Below are 16,566 nucleotides of genomic sequence, written 5' to 3' on the forward strand. Positions count from 1 at the left end.
GGGGCAAAATTCCACCAAAAAAGTGCAGTTTTCCTTTAAGAGAGATGTTAAACCGGGACACTCTGACATGGATGGATGACGTAAGACACACTCCCATCATGATGTCAATGTTTGTTTGATGTGTGTATTACCCTGAGAGGCACCGTGTTTTGTCCCTGGGGCTGGAAAGCAGTGGGTCAGCTGGCAGAAACTGAACTATGCCTGCATAGCTCCTGTTGTTCAGATACACCATCGTGCCTGGACGGAAATGGGTCAGCAATTAGCTTATGTGCAAAGCTCGAAGGCCAAAAAGTTGTAACCGATATCCTATAAAAGGTTTAGTAAGGCACACCATATAAACAAATGTGCTGTGACATGTACCCATTACACTTACATGAGGTAAAAATAAATAAATATGGAGCAAACGAGCAACTCCATTTTGGAACTTCCATTGTTCCCAACCCTTGAATAATTGATTAACTAACTGACAGATTTGTGTTGCAATGTAGTATATTTCAGAAAATTCTGGGTGTCTTAAAATAGCAAAAATATATACTGTATATCCCCAAAGTCCATACCGGCGTAGTCGTATCTGAGAGGTCCCATCCAGCGGTGTTTTTCACTCTCTGCCAGCACATCACCATAGAAGCCATAGCCCAACAGGGACACAGAGTAGCGCACCAGAGTGTTGGCGTGATGCACTGAGCACACGTCCAAGGGCTGAGAATCCCCTGCAAAAACATGTTGTCAGGTTTAAGAATCCAGTGGTCACAAAAATATATCCAAAACATGCATTTAAGCCCCTACATGAGTCATATACCCTGGCTCAATATCGACTTAAAGTGGAAATGACACAAGAAAGACTGTAAGACTGTTTAGATATATTAATGAAAAATATTTACCATTTTTTGCCATGCCTAAACAATAACTTTGTGGAAACAAATAAATAATAAATACTACCTGTATTTATTTATAAAAAAGGTGGTAAATGACTCTTATTACCCAATTGCTAAAAGCTGACCTCAAAGTCTTTGCTCCCATGTAAATGTTTTTTCATGTCCTATTTATGTGGTAATAATATGTTTTCATGTATTTTATACCTATGTTCTAATTTGTATTGTATGTTTATGTCCTGTATATGCTTCAATTTACGTTGTAAATTAAGTGACTGTCACACATTGAAAGTGTTGCAGAAATAGCTAAGGCTTTGCTAAAGCTAACTGGGTTCCTCATAAACTAAACTAATGACATTTCACTTATTGCATATACAGTACCTGTGTGGATAGCATGAATCCTTTTGGACATAAAACTTTCAATGCAAGAATAAAAAAAATAGCAAAAATAAACATTTTGTCACTTTATTGTGTCATGTCAGCTAAAATATACCCATATCACCTAAATTAAATGTATGTATTTTATACAGCACAGGCCAAAACCTTGAACACACCTTCTCATTCAATGCGTTTTCTTTATTTTCATGACTATTTACATTGTAGATTCTCAGAACAATGAATGAACACATGTGGATTTATGTCTTGTAATTTCTTTTGATAGCGCTGCAAACCCTTGGTGTTCTCTTAGTGAGTTTCATGAAGTAGTCACCTCAAATGGTTTTCACTTCACAGGTGTGCCTTGTCAGGGTTACTTAGTGGAATTTCTTGCCTTATTAAAAGGGGTTGGGACCATGGGGTTGTATTGTGTGTCCAAACTTCTGGCCTGTACTGTATGTTGTAGAGAGTAGCAATTAATTTGCAACATCAATGTGTATAAATAATCTTGTCTACTAAAGGGCTGTTTTAGGTGTAATGTGTGTTTGCCAGCATTCCCTGTCCTTTCTATGCTGTATGGGGAAGCAGAGCCTTTACTCATGGTAACGCGATAGTGGGCCAATTGGCATACATGTATGTTTTTTTTATTTTCTATGCAGATTCTCAATCATCCAGGACATGGTAATCCGTAAATGTTGAGTCAAGGCAACTGGACTCTTCTTCTTTGTTGAAGACATTTCACCTTTAATCCAAAAGGCTTTTTTTTTTTATTATTATGTTTGGGGGCACAACTGATTGCATCCTATGAATTCTGCCTTGCAACAAGTTGCAAAAGTAAGTAATTGTGTTCATATATCCAATTCTGTTCATCAATGATGCTGTGCATGCTAGAAGTCTAAATATATAGGAAGTAAACAATGTACATAAAGAATACTGTATATTTCTTTGTACTGCTGGAGGCGACGCAAGTGTTTTTAATATAAAACACCCCTGGAAGCCATAAAAGCGTCACATCGAAGGCCTAAAAAAAGAGAGTGCTTTGTTTTGTCCCTACCAATGATGATATGCAAAGCCGAAGTGACGGGGTCGATCACTCCCACAGTGGCATAACACACACAGTCTGTGGAGCCTACGGGGACAACATGCTGCTGTCAGTTCAGCTGTCAGCTTTGGGAAATAATTCCAGCGTTAGTTCCCACCTGCAGGGATGATGCCAATGTGAAGCGGACAAGGTTGTAATGAAACAGCGGGATCATTCTCGCAGAGGCCAGCCTCTTGTTGCGTTCGATGAATCACACCATGGAGCACTTCACTGAACATGCCGTCCCCACCCACACACACCACACTGTTGTAAAAACACAAACACAGAGGTTCTGCTCTGAGACAATCCTCTGGTATGTTTAAAAAAGGAGCACTCTTACCCGTCAAAGCTTGTCAAGTCTTTCTTCAACAAGTGGTCTCTAGCCTGGTTTGCCCGCTCAGTTACTAAACAAGGCGTGAAAGGAAGCATAAGCACAAACCTGGCAGAACAATTGCAAAACATTAAATAGTAAAGTATATTTCCTACCTATAACATGACAGCTGATGCCAGCCAGCTCAAAGACAGGAGCCACCAGAGAGTGATAGATGTCTCGTCCTCTCTTCTTCCCTCCAAATGGGTTAATGAACACCAATAATCTGCTAGGACGCAAAGGACCTATAAAGGAGAAGGATTCAAATATAATACAGTATATGCAGTATGTCACAAAAGTGCATCCCTCACATATCTGCAAATATTTGATTATATATTTTCATCGGACACCACTCAGGAAACGACAAGTAATGTAAAGTAGTCAGTGTACAGCTTGGATAACAATGTAAATTCACTGTTCCCTCAAACTAACTCAACACGCAGCCATTAATATCTAAACCACTGGCAATAAAAGTGCGTACACCCCTCATGAAAATATCCATATTGTGCCCAAAGTGTCAATATGAAGTCATTATTTGTGTTTGTGTACATCACATACATGTTTTACTGGGAAATTCTGTGTGTGTGTTAAACTGTGTGTTAACCTTTATGAATGTTTTGTACTGTACTTCTGCTAATGTGATCTTCTGTGTTTACATTTCTTTTGCTTCTGTCTTTAGAGCAGTCATGAAGGAAATGCATGGATACACAAGCCCTTCAATGTACAATAAAAAAACAAACAGAGTATGTTCAGAGTTCAGATAATAATTTGGTAAACAAAAAAATGTTTTTAGGGTTTAACATGTAAATGAATAAATACTGTGCTGAAACTACTGCTCTTGTGATATTCATCTAAATGCTCACATCTACTGTATATATAAACACATTTCAAAAATAATGTGTAGTTTCTAATCAGTGTTGTAAAGTAACAAATAAACTAGCTATTAATATTACTACCGTTTAATATATCAGGTTGAGCTCTCGGCACACGTGACACAACCAGGAAGCGTGCGGAAGGCTAGAGCATCTAAATTCACAAGGCTGGTCACGGCTGGAGGAGGAACCTCCGAATGTCTGGCTTTCGTCGACCAGGTAGGCTACTGGCCTCGTCGACTGCAGACGCTTAAACTGGACACAGCCAGAATATGTGAGAGAGGACACTAAATATAACACACTTGCTCCCCATTCACACCTACGCTAACGAGTCACATTACCCCATAGAGAAAAAATTGGGCCCGATTAGTACAATTTAACATTGGGGTGTACTACCGATTTAGACATTAATGGTTGTGTGTTGAGTTGTTTTGTGGGGACGGCAAATTTGCACGGTTATCTAAGCTGTACGCTGACTACTTTACATTATATTAAAGTGTTTCTTTCGTGTTGTCCCATAAAAAGATAGAATCAAATATTTGCATAAATGTGAGGGCTACACTCACTTTTGTGACAGTGACAGATTTAAATCAGCCTCGTGGTTGGGCTAACTTTGCATCCTTACTGTGAGTTTTGAGAGCAGCTCTTAGATGTTTGGTCCACTGGTCTCTGAGGACACGACTAGGACAGCTAAACTGGGTCCGGCCCAGTCTCCATAGCAACCCATGAGAGCTCCCACTTCTGATACGCTTCACATAGAAAACTGGAAGGGAATTAAAGATGGATATATTATGACCATGCTGTCCCTCCTTGATGTGTAACATTACAGTGACGGAGCACATTCACAACATGGGAAATTATTTTAACAAGATAAGACAACTTCTTTGGGTATGTTCAAAACTCCTGTTTGCATGCCAGTGTCTAATTGAGAAGAATAATGCTGTCTGGAGTGGAGGTCTTTGTGGATGTAGGCCAGGGCTGTTAAACTGCCGGCCCGCAGGCCAATTCAATCCCGTCAATGACATGAGACCGGCCCGCGAGTTCAGTTCAAAACTTGGGAGCAACTAACATTTATGCTGGAGAATCCTAAAAACAGCAAGACTCTCCTGTCATATACAGTAATCCCTTGTTTATTGCATTGCGGTTAATTGGTTCCAGACCAGAATTTCCATGAAGTAATATTCTTTATTTATGAATCAAATATTTTCGTACTTAGAGCATAGAAAATTGTTTAGGGCCTTTTAAATATGTTTTTTTAACATTATTAGAGCCCATTAGACATGAAATAATACCCCATAGTCACCTGTACACTCATATTGCCAAATATAGTAAACATAATCAGAGAAAATAAACAATTTAAAATACAAATAAGACTTGTGCTCGTGTGTGTTGCAATAAATGTGTTCCGGATAGAAATAAGAAGTGACGTTGGGGGTTCAGAGTTGAGTTTTATACGGCCACAACAGCTGCCCGTGTTATTGTAATGATTACCATTGTTACAATTAATATTATTATGTTATTGTTATTGTGCCTGCAGTGAAATAATTCAAGCCTACAATAAAAGCCTGTTGTTGCGGCGATCATGTCTATTGCTTGTGTGCTTCGCCAAACATTACTGACCTAGTGACTGGTGTAGTACATTGCATTGCGTTTTTGAATGCAACTTCTGAGTGCCTTATGTGTATTTTAGTTCATTTAGCCATTTTTATGCTTGAAAAGCACTGGAGTCTGGAAGAATTAAACTACACTGTATATTGGTCCATCCATTCACTTTTAAATGTTCACTTTTCCAAGCAACTTTTCTTACTTTTAAACAAGTCATGGTTGTCTCATTCACTTCTCAGCAAGTAAACAAAGAATTTCATTGGCTCATTTTGAGTGATATCACCACATTTACTGTCACATAACCATAATAACTGAAATAATTACACCTGCAAATGCCTGCGATCGATCCGCGAGCATGATTATATGTTGTTATTGTATTTCCCATTCACTTTATTTGGTCAGGGGTCCATGAAGGGCCATCACTGGGTCCGTATCCGGATCGAGGTCCGCCGGCTGATATAGAGCAATGATTCTCAAATGGGCCAAAAAGTGAGTCATGGATACACATTACAGCCCACATCTAAAGTAAAATTGAGCAATATTTTAGTTATCTTCCTCATTGGTATATACTCATTGCACAGTAATCAGTGAAATATCAGATTTTGTCATCTTACTTAACGCAATTGTCTCTATTTTTCTCCTCATTTCCTGAATATAATGCTTTAATACAGTCCTCTAAAATGCACTATGGGCATGTAATTATGTGTTTTAATGTTTCAAAATATGACACAGGTGATATATTTGCTTAGTTTGACTTAACATAGGCCCCAGCATACCCGTATGACCTTAATGAGGACTAAGCGGCATGCAAAATGGATGGATGGATGGATGGTTTGACTTAACATACATATGTCACAACTTAATGACTGGTCCCAGTTTGAGACTATTTGAGAACCCCTGATATAGGGGATCTTTGACTTGCTTTTTATCATTGCGTCATTTAAAACAGGAGAGGGCTCCTATCATATAGTGGATCTTTGATTGGCTGTTTTGCCATATGGTTCTGAAAATCAGCAGAGTGCTTCTGGTCCATATTGTTCTAAAAATGTGGCCTCCAGAACAGTTGAGTTGAATAGCCCTGATGTAGACCTTAGCTGACATCACATTGTCCTTTGGACTACAAACTAGATGAGACTGACTCAACAGCACCTCTGCTGGTTGCACCCAAGTGGTGTGATCCATTTTGTCTCATTTGCTTCAAAACACGATTAATCAGGTCGCCACAAGCAACCTAATCTTAACAATCAAACAATGAATTAGTCAATTAGGGGTAAGCCAAAACCCTTCACTTGAATCCTACTTTTCCATTTTACAAAGATATCAAATGTAGCTGTAGTTGTTGAAGCAGCATTGTAACACCCAATAAAGTCACAAGCTATGCGGGTCTTTACGCTTGTGACAAATGAACATATGATAATATGGCATGCAATGAACATTGCATATAGGTGACAAATAAACAGTCTTGAGAACCCACCGGTGAAGTCTTTATCTGCGTCCTCTGAAGACTTGTGGGGCAGAATGCAAACTTGTCCATCCTCCACACCAATGATGTCCGCCACGGACACTGAAACTAACACCAATAACAAAACAAACATAACCCCTTACAAAAAGTATTGGTAGAACTTGAGAACACTGCTCTGCTAGCTTTTTCCATTCAAGGTGTTGTGTCACAAAGACAAGAGTCTACTTTCTTCCAAACAAAAGTCAATAAAGCATCTGTGGAGCATCCTGGATGGAATATATATATTTAAATGATTTATTATAATGACAGGGTGGAAAAATTAAGCTTGACATTGTGATAACCCCTGTGAAATAAAGCTTATTCTCAAGCGTGTGTGCACAGCAACACACACACGCACAGGCTGCTTTCACTAAGTTGTGTGTCACGTTCAAGCTGTTCAACTTGTTCTGCATGTTTTCTGTCGTCAGTTATTCTTTTAAGTTTAATTATAGCAACCTTACCCTATGTCATTCAATCGTATATCATACCATGTGAGATGAAGTCAAGTGATCTTATTTGTCCTTAATGTTACTTTTGATGGGAAAATGTGATTGTCGCGAAGCTACTTCGAGGTTATTTGGTGCCGACGCACAAGAAATGTTTTAATTAATTAAATGTCGACTTTAACTGCACGTTTTACAACATTTATAGTATAATGTGTTCCTGCATATGTGTTATTCCAGTGAGTGAAAGGGTGACATACTTGTTTTCTTATCGCGATTCTTCTTATCTACCTCGGTCCAGTTGAATTTCCAGCCAGTCAGCACGGCTCGGTATCGTTTATTTCCAACCCACAAGCTCGACTCCAGCTTCAACGCTGGCTCCATCTGGACAACAAAATACACTATTGTTTGCTTGCTCTTTGAAGGTCCTCAAACGCAACTTACTTGTCAACTTACATCTCTTTAAGAATGCCTCTCTCATCCAGCCAATATCCAGCACCCTGGCAGCCTTATCTCTAACGTATCATCTGCCACCGGATGAAAATGGAGACGCGATTAATTCAGGAATTGTTGAAGACACCGCCCCGAACACAGGTGTTTTTTCATAAAAAAAAAAAAAGGCTCCTCCCCTCAAAAACTGCTGCACAAGTACACTGGACCAAGTGGACTGTTTTAGATTGTGTATTATAACATAACAGGGAATCATTTGTTTATTATTTGGCGTACGAATGGATCAGGCCCTTTGAACTCAGGTAGTCAGACAACATAACAGGTAATGGGAACCATTGAACTATATATTATGTTATAATATATATAATATTGTATATGATATTATAATGGTAATATTTTTAATAACAGTAATAGTATAAATAGTGGTTACAACAATAATTATTATTATGTGATGATGATGATTAATATTATTATTGGCGTTATCATTATGGGTTACGACAATGACCACATTTTACGACAGGTCCATTTTACGTGACTTTATTGTGGCTTCTCAAAATACAACTTAATTAATGCATCTGTGTCTTGCGTCTACCGTTTGAACTTTTATTGCGAAGGCCGAGCTCACACTATGACCGGAAATTAGTTATGTCATTGCGGAACTCTACATCATTCTCTCCTCCTACCTTTTCTGCTAGCAAGGAGACTAAGCTAGTTAGCAGACCGGCTCTTTCTAGGCATAGTGTAATTATTAGGAAGTGTTTGAGCACTGTACTCTAATATCAGCCATTTTCGTAGTCCATACACAAAAAATTTAACAAAATGAATATTCGAAACGCCAGGGTAAGCACGTTGAGATCCTACTGGCAGCCATGCTGTCTGTATGGAACATTAGCTACGCTAGTAGCCTTGCGTTAAAGCTGTCCAAATGTACCACCTACCTGCATTGTCATCGTTATTGTCTTTCATGATGAATATGTATTTCCTTCATTTCAGCCGGAGGACCTTATGAATATGCAGCACTGTAACCTCCTGTGTCTACCAGAAAACTACCAAATGAAATACTACTTCTATCATGGATTGTCCTGGCCCCAGGTTAGCCATATTGCTACGTCCTAATGCTCCAGTGTGCAGTTTGTAGTGTTGACACTTATGTTATTCGTTCCAGCTCTCGTACATTGCAGAGGATGAAAACGGCAAAATAGTTGGTTACGTTCTGGCAAAGATGTAAGCAGGTTTAGCAGGTGACTGTGTTAGTTACTTCACCAAGCCGATTAACCATAAAATCTTTAAACACCTTTTAGGGAGGAGGACCCAGATGATGTCCCCCATGGACACATCACATCCCTGGTAAGTCTGAGAAAAAAATACATGCAAAAGCCCATTTATAGGTAACTAAGCAAAAAAAAAAAAAGTGCTGACCAGGTGATGTATGTATATGACAGACAATAACCACTTACGTTGTATGTCTTGCAGGCAGTGAAGCGCTCCCATAGACGTCTGGGCCTGGCTCAAAAGCTGATGGACCAGGCCAGTCGTGCAATGATAGAAAACTTCAATGCCAAATATGTCTCCCTTCATGTTCGCAAAAGGTACAATGCTCAATTAGTCTGACTTTCATTTGATTTGAATTGTTTTCTAACCGCGCCCTTCTCCTCACTGCAGCAATCGGGCAGCCCTGCATCTTTATTCAAACACACTGAAGTTCCAGTAAGTTCTTTTTGTCAACATTATTGTACTGTTATCAAACTTGAAGTGCTCATGTCACCAAAAAGTTTGACAAAACAATAGCTACATGAAAGTACTGTACTTGCTTAGTGAAACATTTTTTTTATACTGCTGGCATCCACCAGTAAACAACTATAAAATACGAGTGAAATGAAGTTGTGATTTTCAAACGGCCCCCAACCAGTTTTCTGAACTGCTGCCATCTTGGCTGTGACATCATGTCCAGGAGCAGACTCCAAACACAGCCATTGATGCACAGCAAGGAAAGTTAAATATTCACAACAATAACATAATAATAACATTGATATTGTGTTGTGATGAGTATGATATAATACAGACAAAAAGTCAGCCACAACAGTTATGTTGTTTTTCTAGCATTGGCTGACACTGACAGATCGACTGCAAGCTTCAAGACAGTGAGCAGCGATCGCTGTTTAGCTAGCCCTGAAATTTGACATGAAAACCCTTATTGCTCCTCTAAGATTTGTGGAATATATATAAAAAAAAAAAACCTAACTTATTTCCATCCTCGTCAGTGCTTGTCTTTTCCCCGGTCGAGGAAAGATAGTCCCAAACTTTCTTTTATCTGAGGCACAGTATCAAAACAACTGTTGTCAAAATGGTCCAAAATACGATACCGAACAATCTGACACGGCGAATGGTGTCTTTTGAAAATTTTAACAGGCTTTACTCTGTATTTTGGAGTGCTTGAGCAAAAGCCTTCCACACAACGAGCGGGCATAATATGAAAAAATGTTAGGGATGCTGCGATTGATCGGCCACCATTCAAGTATCAGGCTATACATGCCATGAAAAATATCTTGCGGGGGTAGCACGTTAAAAGACTTTCATTTAATACGGCATTTGAAGAACATACACTTGACGGGGTATGGTGAGTTTTCGATGCCAACGGTGCAGCATCAGTCAAACGGCAACTAACGCAGCCAAAACGCAGACAGCACTCGCCCGTATGTGCGTGACAGTCAGAAGGCTAAGCAAATAACCCGAAAAATAATTTAATTCATCAGACTCAGTAACCAGCCTTTCTCAGCGGTGGAAGACAGAGGGTTCCGTCGACGGCTCTCATACTTGGAGCCCTGCTGCTGCTGCTACCTTGAAGTCATGCTAAAAATATATAGAACAGAAATTCAGCCAAAAGTACGCCACGACAATGTAGAATTCAATGTATTCCATGGGCATGGGTTCTCGATGAAATGTCACTTCCTCCTCCTAGTTAGTCAACTCGATGACAAACATGGCGCAACTATTTTGCCATTGTTCATTAGCTTCCTTTGTCTTTTAATGAACAATGACAACTAAAGCGATACAGAGTGGTACTGGAACTGGAACTAATCTATGTGTAACAACCCTTTTATTGCGAATGTTGAGCAGAATCCGCTTTATTGGCCAAGTATGCTTATGCAAACAAGGTATTTGACTTATATGAGACATGAACACGCATGTCTTTCTCTTTTCTGTGTGTTGTAAAGATATGAAAACAGATACAAAGAGACAGCTCATTACTAGGGGTGTAACGATTCATTTTAATAACAATTCGATTCGTATCATGATTCGTGGTTGCCGATAGATTCAAGGACGACATTGGTTCATTTAGAACGATACGATCCGGAACTATTCAGTAACTTTAAATCGATTCAGCAACTTTTTAGCCAAAAATTCAACCACTGTGAAATAAACACCTGGGTACTGGACAGTGCAGGTGAAGTTTCCTAGATTCCCGTTGTTTTTTGTCAGGGAAGCGGGTATCAATTATGGATATTAAAAAAAACAAGTAAACGACAGTTAATGGCAAATGCATTCACATTTTATTTGAATAAAGTGCAACCAACACTTCAGGTTGAAATAACAGGAAGTTAACTTTTTATGCTCTCATTTTCAATATTCAATACATTTTCAATAAAAGTACAGTAAGTGCAACCAACATTTCAACAGTAGGTTTACCTGCTACTTTTGCTTTTGTTTTTCAGCATAAAAATAAAACAATATTAATATCAAAATAAAGTGCAACCAACATCTCTTCAGGTTGAATTAACAGTAGGTTTACCTGCTACTTTTGCTGTTGTTTTTCAACATAAAAATAATACAAATACAACATTAATATCAAGAACTTCTCTTCAGGTTAAATGAGCAGTAGTTGAACCTGCTACTTCTCTCATTTTAATAAACAAACAGCAGTGCACTAATATTTAACAAAAGATTAAGTGTAACCAACTATTCTTCAGTGACTACAGATTTTTTTTCCAAAAATATCAACAGATAAACATGATCTTGCCGCAGAACACTTTTCTGTGTGTTCTTTGTGTGTACTAAAAACTCTCTCTGGTGCAGTTTAGCAAGGGTTGAAAGTAGAGGTAGCTCTTTCTCCTGAGATCTCCACCACTTCATGGTATTTTCAGTCAAAGGAAACGTATCGTTTGCTCTGTACCTTATCACCCCTGCTCCAGCTGTCTCGCTTGTGGGTTTTCTTTCTAATTGGGTGAAGGAATCGCCAAACAGTGCATCTAAGGCTTTCTTTTTACAAGGAGGTGACTTATTCAGACTTGCTTAGAACATCTCCCTCTTTGCAAAAGCCAAAGTGTTTCCACACACTGGACCACAATGGTGGCTTATTTATCCCTCGCCGGCTTGTCCTCTGCCATCCACCAGGCTACGTTTGGTGTCTGCTGGCGCGTGGCGATGACGTCGCAGACAGGCAGACTGAATTGAAAATGTCTATCATTAAAAGTGCTTTAAAAAAAAAAAACAACAAAAAACACATCCATATAAAGCCTGCCATGCTTAAATCCAATGCTTTATTTTGTAGTATCGATGCAATCGATTGATTACCTTCTCAACCAGATTTGCGCACACTGGTTCAGCCTACCGTACTTTTAAAATTACCATGTCCCAAAGATCTACCTAAACATGCACCGGAATCACCTGTCTGCCATGTTGGCTCTTTACAGATAAGGAGTGGAAGAAAAGGCAGAGAGAAATGCATTTAAAGTTAATTAATGCATTTGTTGTTCAAGCCTGTGACCCTAATGTTGACATTACCGGCAGTAAATTTAAATATCTTTTAAAAAATCCTGACGCAGCAGCGGCACGACACATCGGCGGCAGTCTGCTTCCCATGCAACCCACCACCACAGCTTCAAAAAATCCTAATGGAAACCCTGTGTATGCTTGCTGTGACCATGTAACAACAGGTACATTCATGATACAGTATTTTGTCATATTTTGGTCCTTTTAAGCATTACCGGAACTTCCTTCCTGGGCACATTGACTTCACATAGCAACATAGAAACGAACACCTACACCTAGTATTAACTCCCCCAAACTCAAAAATAAAAACACAGCAGCAGCTCCAATATGAACAGTAGCTTTACCCGTCGGTAGTCGCCTGAGGCATTGTGAGTGCGTTGACCCTCTGCGGGTGTGTGGTGAAACTAGTGTCTAGCCGGCTAGCAGCTAGCCGGTGTGGTGTGGCAGGGTGTCAATACAACAGTGACATAGTTCGATCAACGTAACAATGTTAATAATAACAATGTCGCTGTAGCTTGATGAATATGCACGCCACATTATATGCAAATGCAGCGGCGTTGGTGCTTTTTGGAGTTTTTTTGAGAAGGATTTATAGGCTGAATGTGTTTCCTGTTACATACATTCTTAGCTCTGTGTTTTTATCTGTTTTTATATATTTAGAATGCACAGAAAAGAGAGATACAGTATGTGTTCATGTCTCACATAAGGATTGTGGATGATGGGCAAAAAAAAAAAAAAAAAGTGGAGTTGTCCTTTAAAAAAAAAAAGGGTTAAGAAACATGACTAATTGCCAGGTGGCAACAGGTGTGGCTCGTCACTCCGCCAGAAACAGGAAGACAGAAAAGAAACATGATAATGCATTTAAGGACACGATATATGTAGCGTTACCTTCAGTTTAGTGGACAAATATGTTTTGTGGCTCCAGGTGGGTTTTAATTTGGAAACAGGCCCAAATGGCTCTTTTGATGCTAAAGGTTGCCAACCCCATCCTAGGTAAATGAAATTAAATAGGCTTCATGTTGAAAAACTTTTTTAAAATAAAAATTCCTTCCAGAATATTTGGGGAAAAAAACATTTTTTAACTGATTTCACAAAGCTTCACAAGTGTTCTTTATGTGCACAGCCTATGGCACGACACACATCAAGTCGGGAGACCAGCTTGTGCCAAACACGCTGGAGCATGTCATATTCTCCAGCACCTCTGATTCTCTCTAAAACATTAAACTTGGTTTGTTTTACACATCTTGTTAAAATTTGAGAATTTGTGTGAGAGCTGGGTATTTTATGAAATTGTCATTTTTTGGGATATACATATATTTGCAAATGCAGTTTGTCAAGAAAGAATGCGGTATGTCAACACCTTTTTGTTATGTTCAGTTAATGTTTTTTAGTGTAGTTATTTTTCCACTATCGGGCTCTTTAGGATGCCATGTTCAAATTGCTTTTAAAATATTTGAAAACAAACATAAATTCAAGAATAATGTTAGCATACTATAGAATAGTTCTGTTCTTATTATTCTTTTCATTTTGTTGGCATTTAGTTGAGGATGACAGAAGCTGATATAGCTGCTTATTAAGGCAAAATATTTGAGACTAAATAATAATGATAATAAATCATATGTGCTATAAATAATAATCCATCCATCCATCCATTTTCTATACCGCTTCATCCTCATTAGGGTCGCAGGGGCATGCTGCAGCCTATCCCAGCTGACTTCGGGCGACAGGCAGGGTACACCCTGGACTGGTCGCCAGCCAATCGCAGGGCACATATAGACAAACAACCATTCACACTCACATTCATACCTATGGACAATTTAGAGTCGCCAATTAACCTCACCTGCATGTTTTTGGGAATGTGGGAGGAAGCCGGAGTGCCCGGAGAAAACCCACACACGCACGGGAGAACATGCAAACTCCACACAGAAATGCCCAGGGGAGAATCGAACCCAGGTCTTCCCGATCTCCAGGCTGTTCCTGTATTGGCCAACGTGCTAACCACTAGACCACCGTGTGGCCCATAAATAATAATGTTGATGTTATAATATAATATATAATAATGCTAGATGTTTGCTTGAAGGTATTTTCCTCGACTGAACCTCATACAATTTTTTGTTTTTTGGCTGCGATCTAGTAAAAGGTACAATAAAATAACCTTGACTACCGTTTGAGATTTTATTTCTTTCATGTACAGGATCAGTGAAGTGGAACCAAAATACTATGCAGATGGAGAAGATGCTTACGCTATGAAGAGAGACTTGGCCCACATGGCAGATGAGGTACATGATTGTCTTCAACACACAGTGGCCATCACTTGGTAAGATCTCCACGTGAGGCCTCAATGGTCAGTTAACACAACAGAATCTTGATTTTGATTGTCACAATTGTTTGTCCCATAGTTGAGAAAGCCGGGCGTGCGCATTCCAGGTCAGGAAGCACCGTGCGGTTCCGCTGACCAGGAAAGGGAAAACGAGAGAGACAGTGGGGGAGAAAGCAAAGAGCTGAGTGAAGTGAGCGAGGCAACAGAGAGCACAGACGTCAAAGATTCTTCCTCTGATTCTCAATGACAGTCATTCAACTTTTTTAATGTACAAAAGAAAATAATTGAGCCTGCAGCTTCTCTTTTATCGATCTTTGACAATGACACCACAACCGTAAGCATCTTGTCACACTGCTGTGATGATAAGCGATAGTACGTCGATATGATACAACATGAAATTTCAAGGACGACTGTCTCCAATTTAATTGATTGCTGTATCATTCCGGTGTAATCATGTAACAGGTTTGTGCAAATAAATCATCTTCTGATACTTCTCGTAAATTAATTTGGGAGCTACCACATGAGGTGGAGAAAATACCTGATACAATACTCTCTTACATCACTGCAAACTAAAACAACTACCACTACCAATAGTGAGCATACACTATCTCACAAAAGTTACTACATCCTTCACATTACAGCAAGCATTTTTCTCTTTAAAGTATACCAAAATACTATAGAAGTCAAACTTGGATGTACGTTAGTGTACATGAGTCAACACATTGTCTAAATAACTGGCAACATGTGTAGCAAGATAATTGTCTTGTCTACAGTCAAACGTGGTGGTAGTGTCATGGTCTGGGGCTGCATGAGTGCTGCCGGCACTGGGGAGCTGCAGTTCTTTGAGGGAAACATGGAATTCCAACATGTACAGTAACATTCTGAAGAAAAGCATGATCACCTCCCTTGAGAAACTGGACCAGTTTTCCAACATAAGCCCAAACCTACCTCCAAGATGATGTTCTTGCTGAAGAATCTGAAGGTGACTGAGTAAGGCTGTGCTAGATAACTGTGGTCACACTAAATATTGACACTTTGGACACAATTTGGATGTGTTCACTGTGAGGTGTATTCGTGTTGTCAGCTATTTAAACAATAATGACTGCGCCGGGTTATTTTCAGATAACAGTAACTCTATAATGTTGTACACTGACTTATGTATATTGAAGTTTCGTTTATATATTTCCTGATAAGACATTGGTTGATGAAATGTGGCACGTGTACTCAGTTTCGTGAGTTATGTAGCAGAGAATGTGTCAAGTTTAACTCTGGCGCCCTTTAGTGGCAAAATGTAAATAAAGACACTTGCAGAAGACATTGCCTAGTGTAGCTTGAAAGACGCTCCAGGCTGCGTTAGTCTTCACCAAATAAAGTAATATGATCATGACATGGAAAACAGATAGCGCTTGAGAAAAGCTTGAAACTTATTTAAATCCAATGACTTTCTCAAACCTGCCATGATACGTTTATTCTTTCCGTTTTTGCAACATAAGTTTCTTATTTAGAGGAAGGAAGTGTGTCAGTGAGAAGTGCCTGACGAGGAAAAAAAGAGCAAACTCATGCGCGCTGCTGACCTTTTCAGAGATATCGGTTGTCAGAAATGAAACAGTGTATTAATACTATATAAAACAGTGTTGTGTTTGTGTGAGAGGCCAACAACACTGCTCTGTTCAAAGCAAGACAAGTTTTATTTGAAGCTGCATCATGAGGATGCCATGACACATGGCACATGGGGTGTTGTCAGTAAACAAGTCATCATAAAGTATGATCTCACAATGCATCGTGGGCTTGTGCAAAGAGGCTATTAAAGCAGTTAGCATGATACCCGCAACAGCTGCTTGCGCTAACATGCTGCAGTGATAGGCACTAATCAGTGCAAACAGCTGCGTGTGTGTGTGATTGGACTG

At 39.4% G+C, this 16,566-nt stretch overlaps 2 protein-coding genes across 5 annotated transcripts in view; one reads left to right on the forward strand and one right to left on the reverse strand.

Moving 5' to 3' along the window:
• zgc:158263 (ceramide kinase family protein) overlaps window positions 1-7,700 on the reverse strand; it is an 11,344-nt gene extending 3,644 nt beyond the window's left edge. For 2 of the 3 annotated variants that reach the window (XM_054781921.1, XM_054781912.1), the window contains exons 1-10: window positions 7,576-7,700; window positions 7,380-7,503; window positions 6,650-6,745; window positions 4,196-4,333; window positions 2,815-2,943; window positions 2,669-2,732; window positions 2,447-2,592; window positions 2,302-2,376; window positions 558-710; window positions 132-237 (exon numbers count right to left, since the gene is read on the reverse strand). In XM_054781921.1, coding sequence (XP_054637896.1) covers window positions 132-237; window positions 558-710; window positions 2,302-2,376; window positions 2,447-2,592; window positions 2,669-2,732; window positions 2,815-2,943; window positions 4,196-4,333; window positions 6,650-6,745; window positions 7,380-7,503 — 1,031 coding nt within the window. In that variant the 5' untranslated portion in view covers window positions 7,576-7,700. The remainder of the gene's footprint in view (window positions 1-131; window positions 238-557; window positions 711-2,301; window positions 2,377-2,446; window positions 2,593-2,668; window positions 2,733-2,814; window positions 2,944-4,195; window positions 4,334-6,649; window positions 6,746-7,379; window positions 7,504-7,575) is intronic. The other variant, XM_054781930.1, reaches the window with a different exon arrangement.
• A 514-nt stretch (window positions 7,701-8,214) lies between these two features.
• naa10 (N-alpha-acetyltransferase 10, NatA catalytic subuni) lies at window positions 8,215-15,149 on the forward strand. 2 transcript variants are annotated; one of them, XM_054776496.1, is made up of 8 exons: window positions 8,215-8,409; window positions 8,563-8,661; window positions 8,735-8,793; window positions 8,871-8,916; window positions 9,043-9,158; window positions 9,232-9,276; window positions 14,534-14,618; window positions 14,739-15,149. In XM_054776496.1, the coding sequence occupies exons 1-8, from the start codon at window positions 8,389-8,391 to the stop codon at window positions 14,904-14,906; spliced, it is 639 nt and encodes a 212-aa protein (XP_054632471.1). In that variant the 5' UTR covers window positions 8,215-8,388; the 3' UTR covers window positions 14,907-15,149. The 2 variants fall into 2 exon arrangements, with proteins under 2 accessions (XP_054632471.1, XP_054632479.1); XM_054776504.1 differs by having other exon boundaries at window positions 8,216-8,409; window positions 14,534-14,656; window positions 14,739-14,887.
• The last annotated feature ends 1,417 nt before the right edge of the window (window positions 15,150-16,566 follow it).

Source organism: Dunckerocampus dactyliophorus, chromosome 1 (genome assembly GCF_027744805.1).
Source record: "Dunckerocampus dactyliophorus isolate RoL2022-P2 chromosome 1, RoL_Ddac_1.1, whole genome shotgun sequence".
Classification (NCBI taxonomy): domain Eukaryota; kingdom Metazoa; phylum Chordata; class Actinopteri; order Syngnathiformes; family Syngnathidae; genus Dunckerocampus; species Dunckerocampus dactyliophorus.

Coding starts and splice junctions, on each gene's coding strand:
- naa10 (XM_054776496.1), top strand. CDS start 8,389: ATGAATATTCGAAACGCCAGG. Junction 8,917..9,042: donor ATGGACACATCACATCCCTG/GTAAGTCTGAGA, acceptor TATGTCTTGCAG/GCAGTGAAGCGCTCCCATAG. Junction 9,277..14,533: donor TCAAACACACTGAAGTTCCA/GTAAGTTCTTTT, acceptor TTTCATGTACAG/GATCAGTGAAGTGGAACCAA.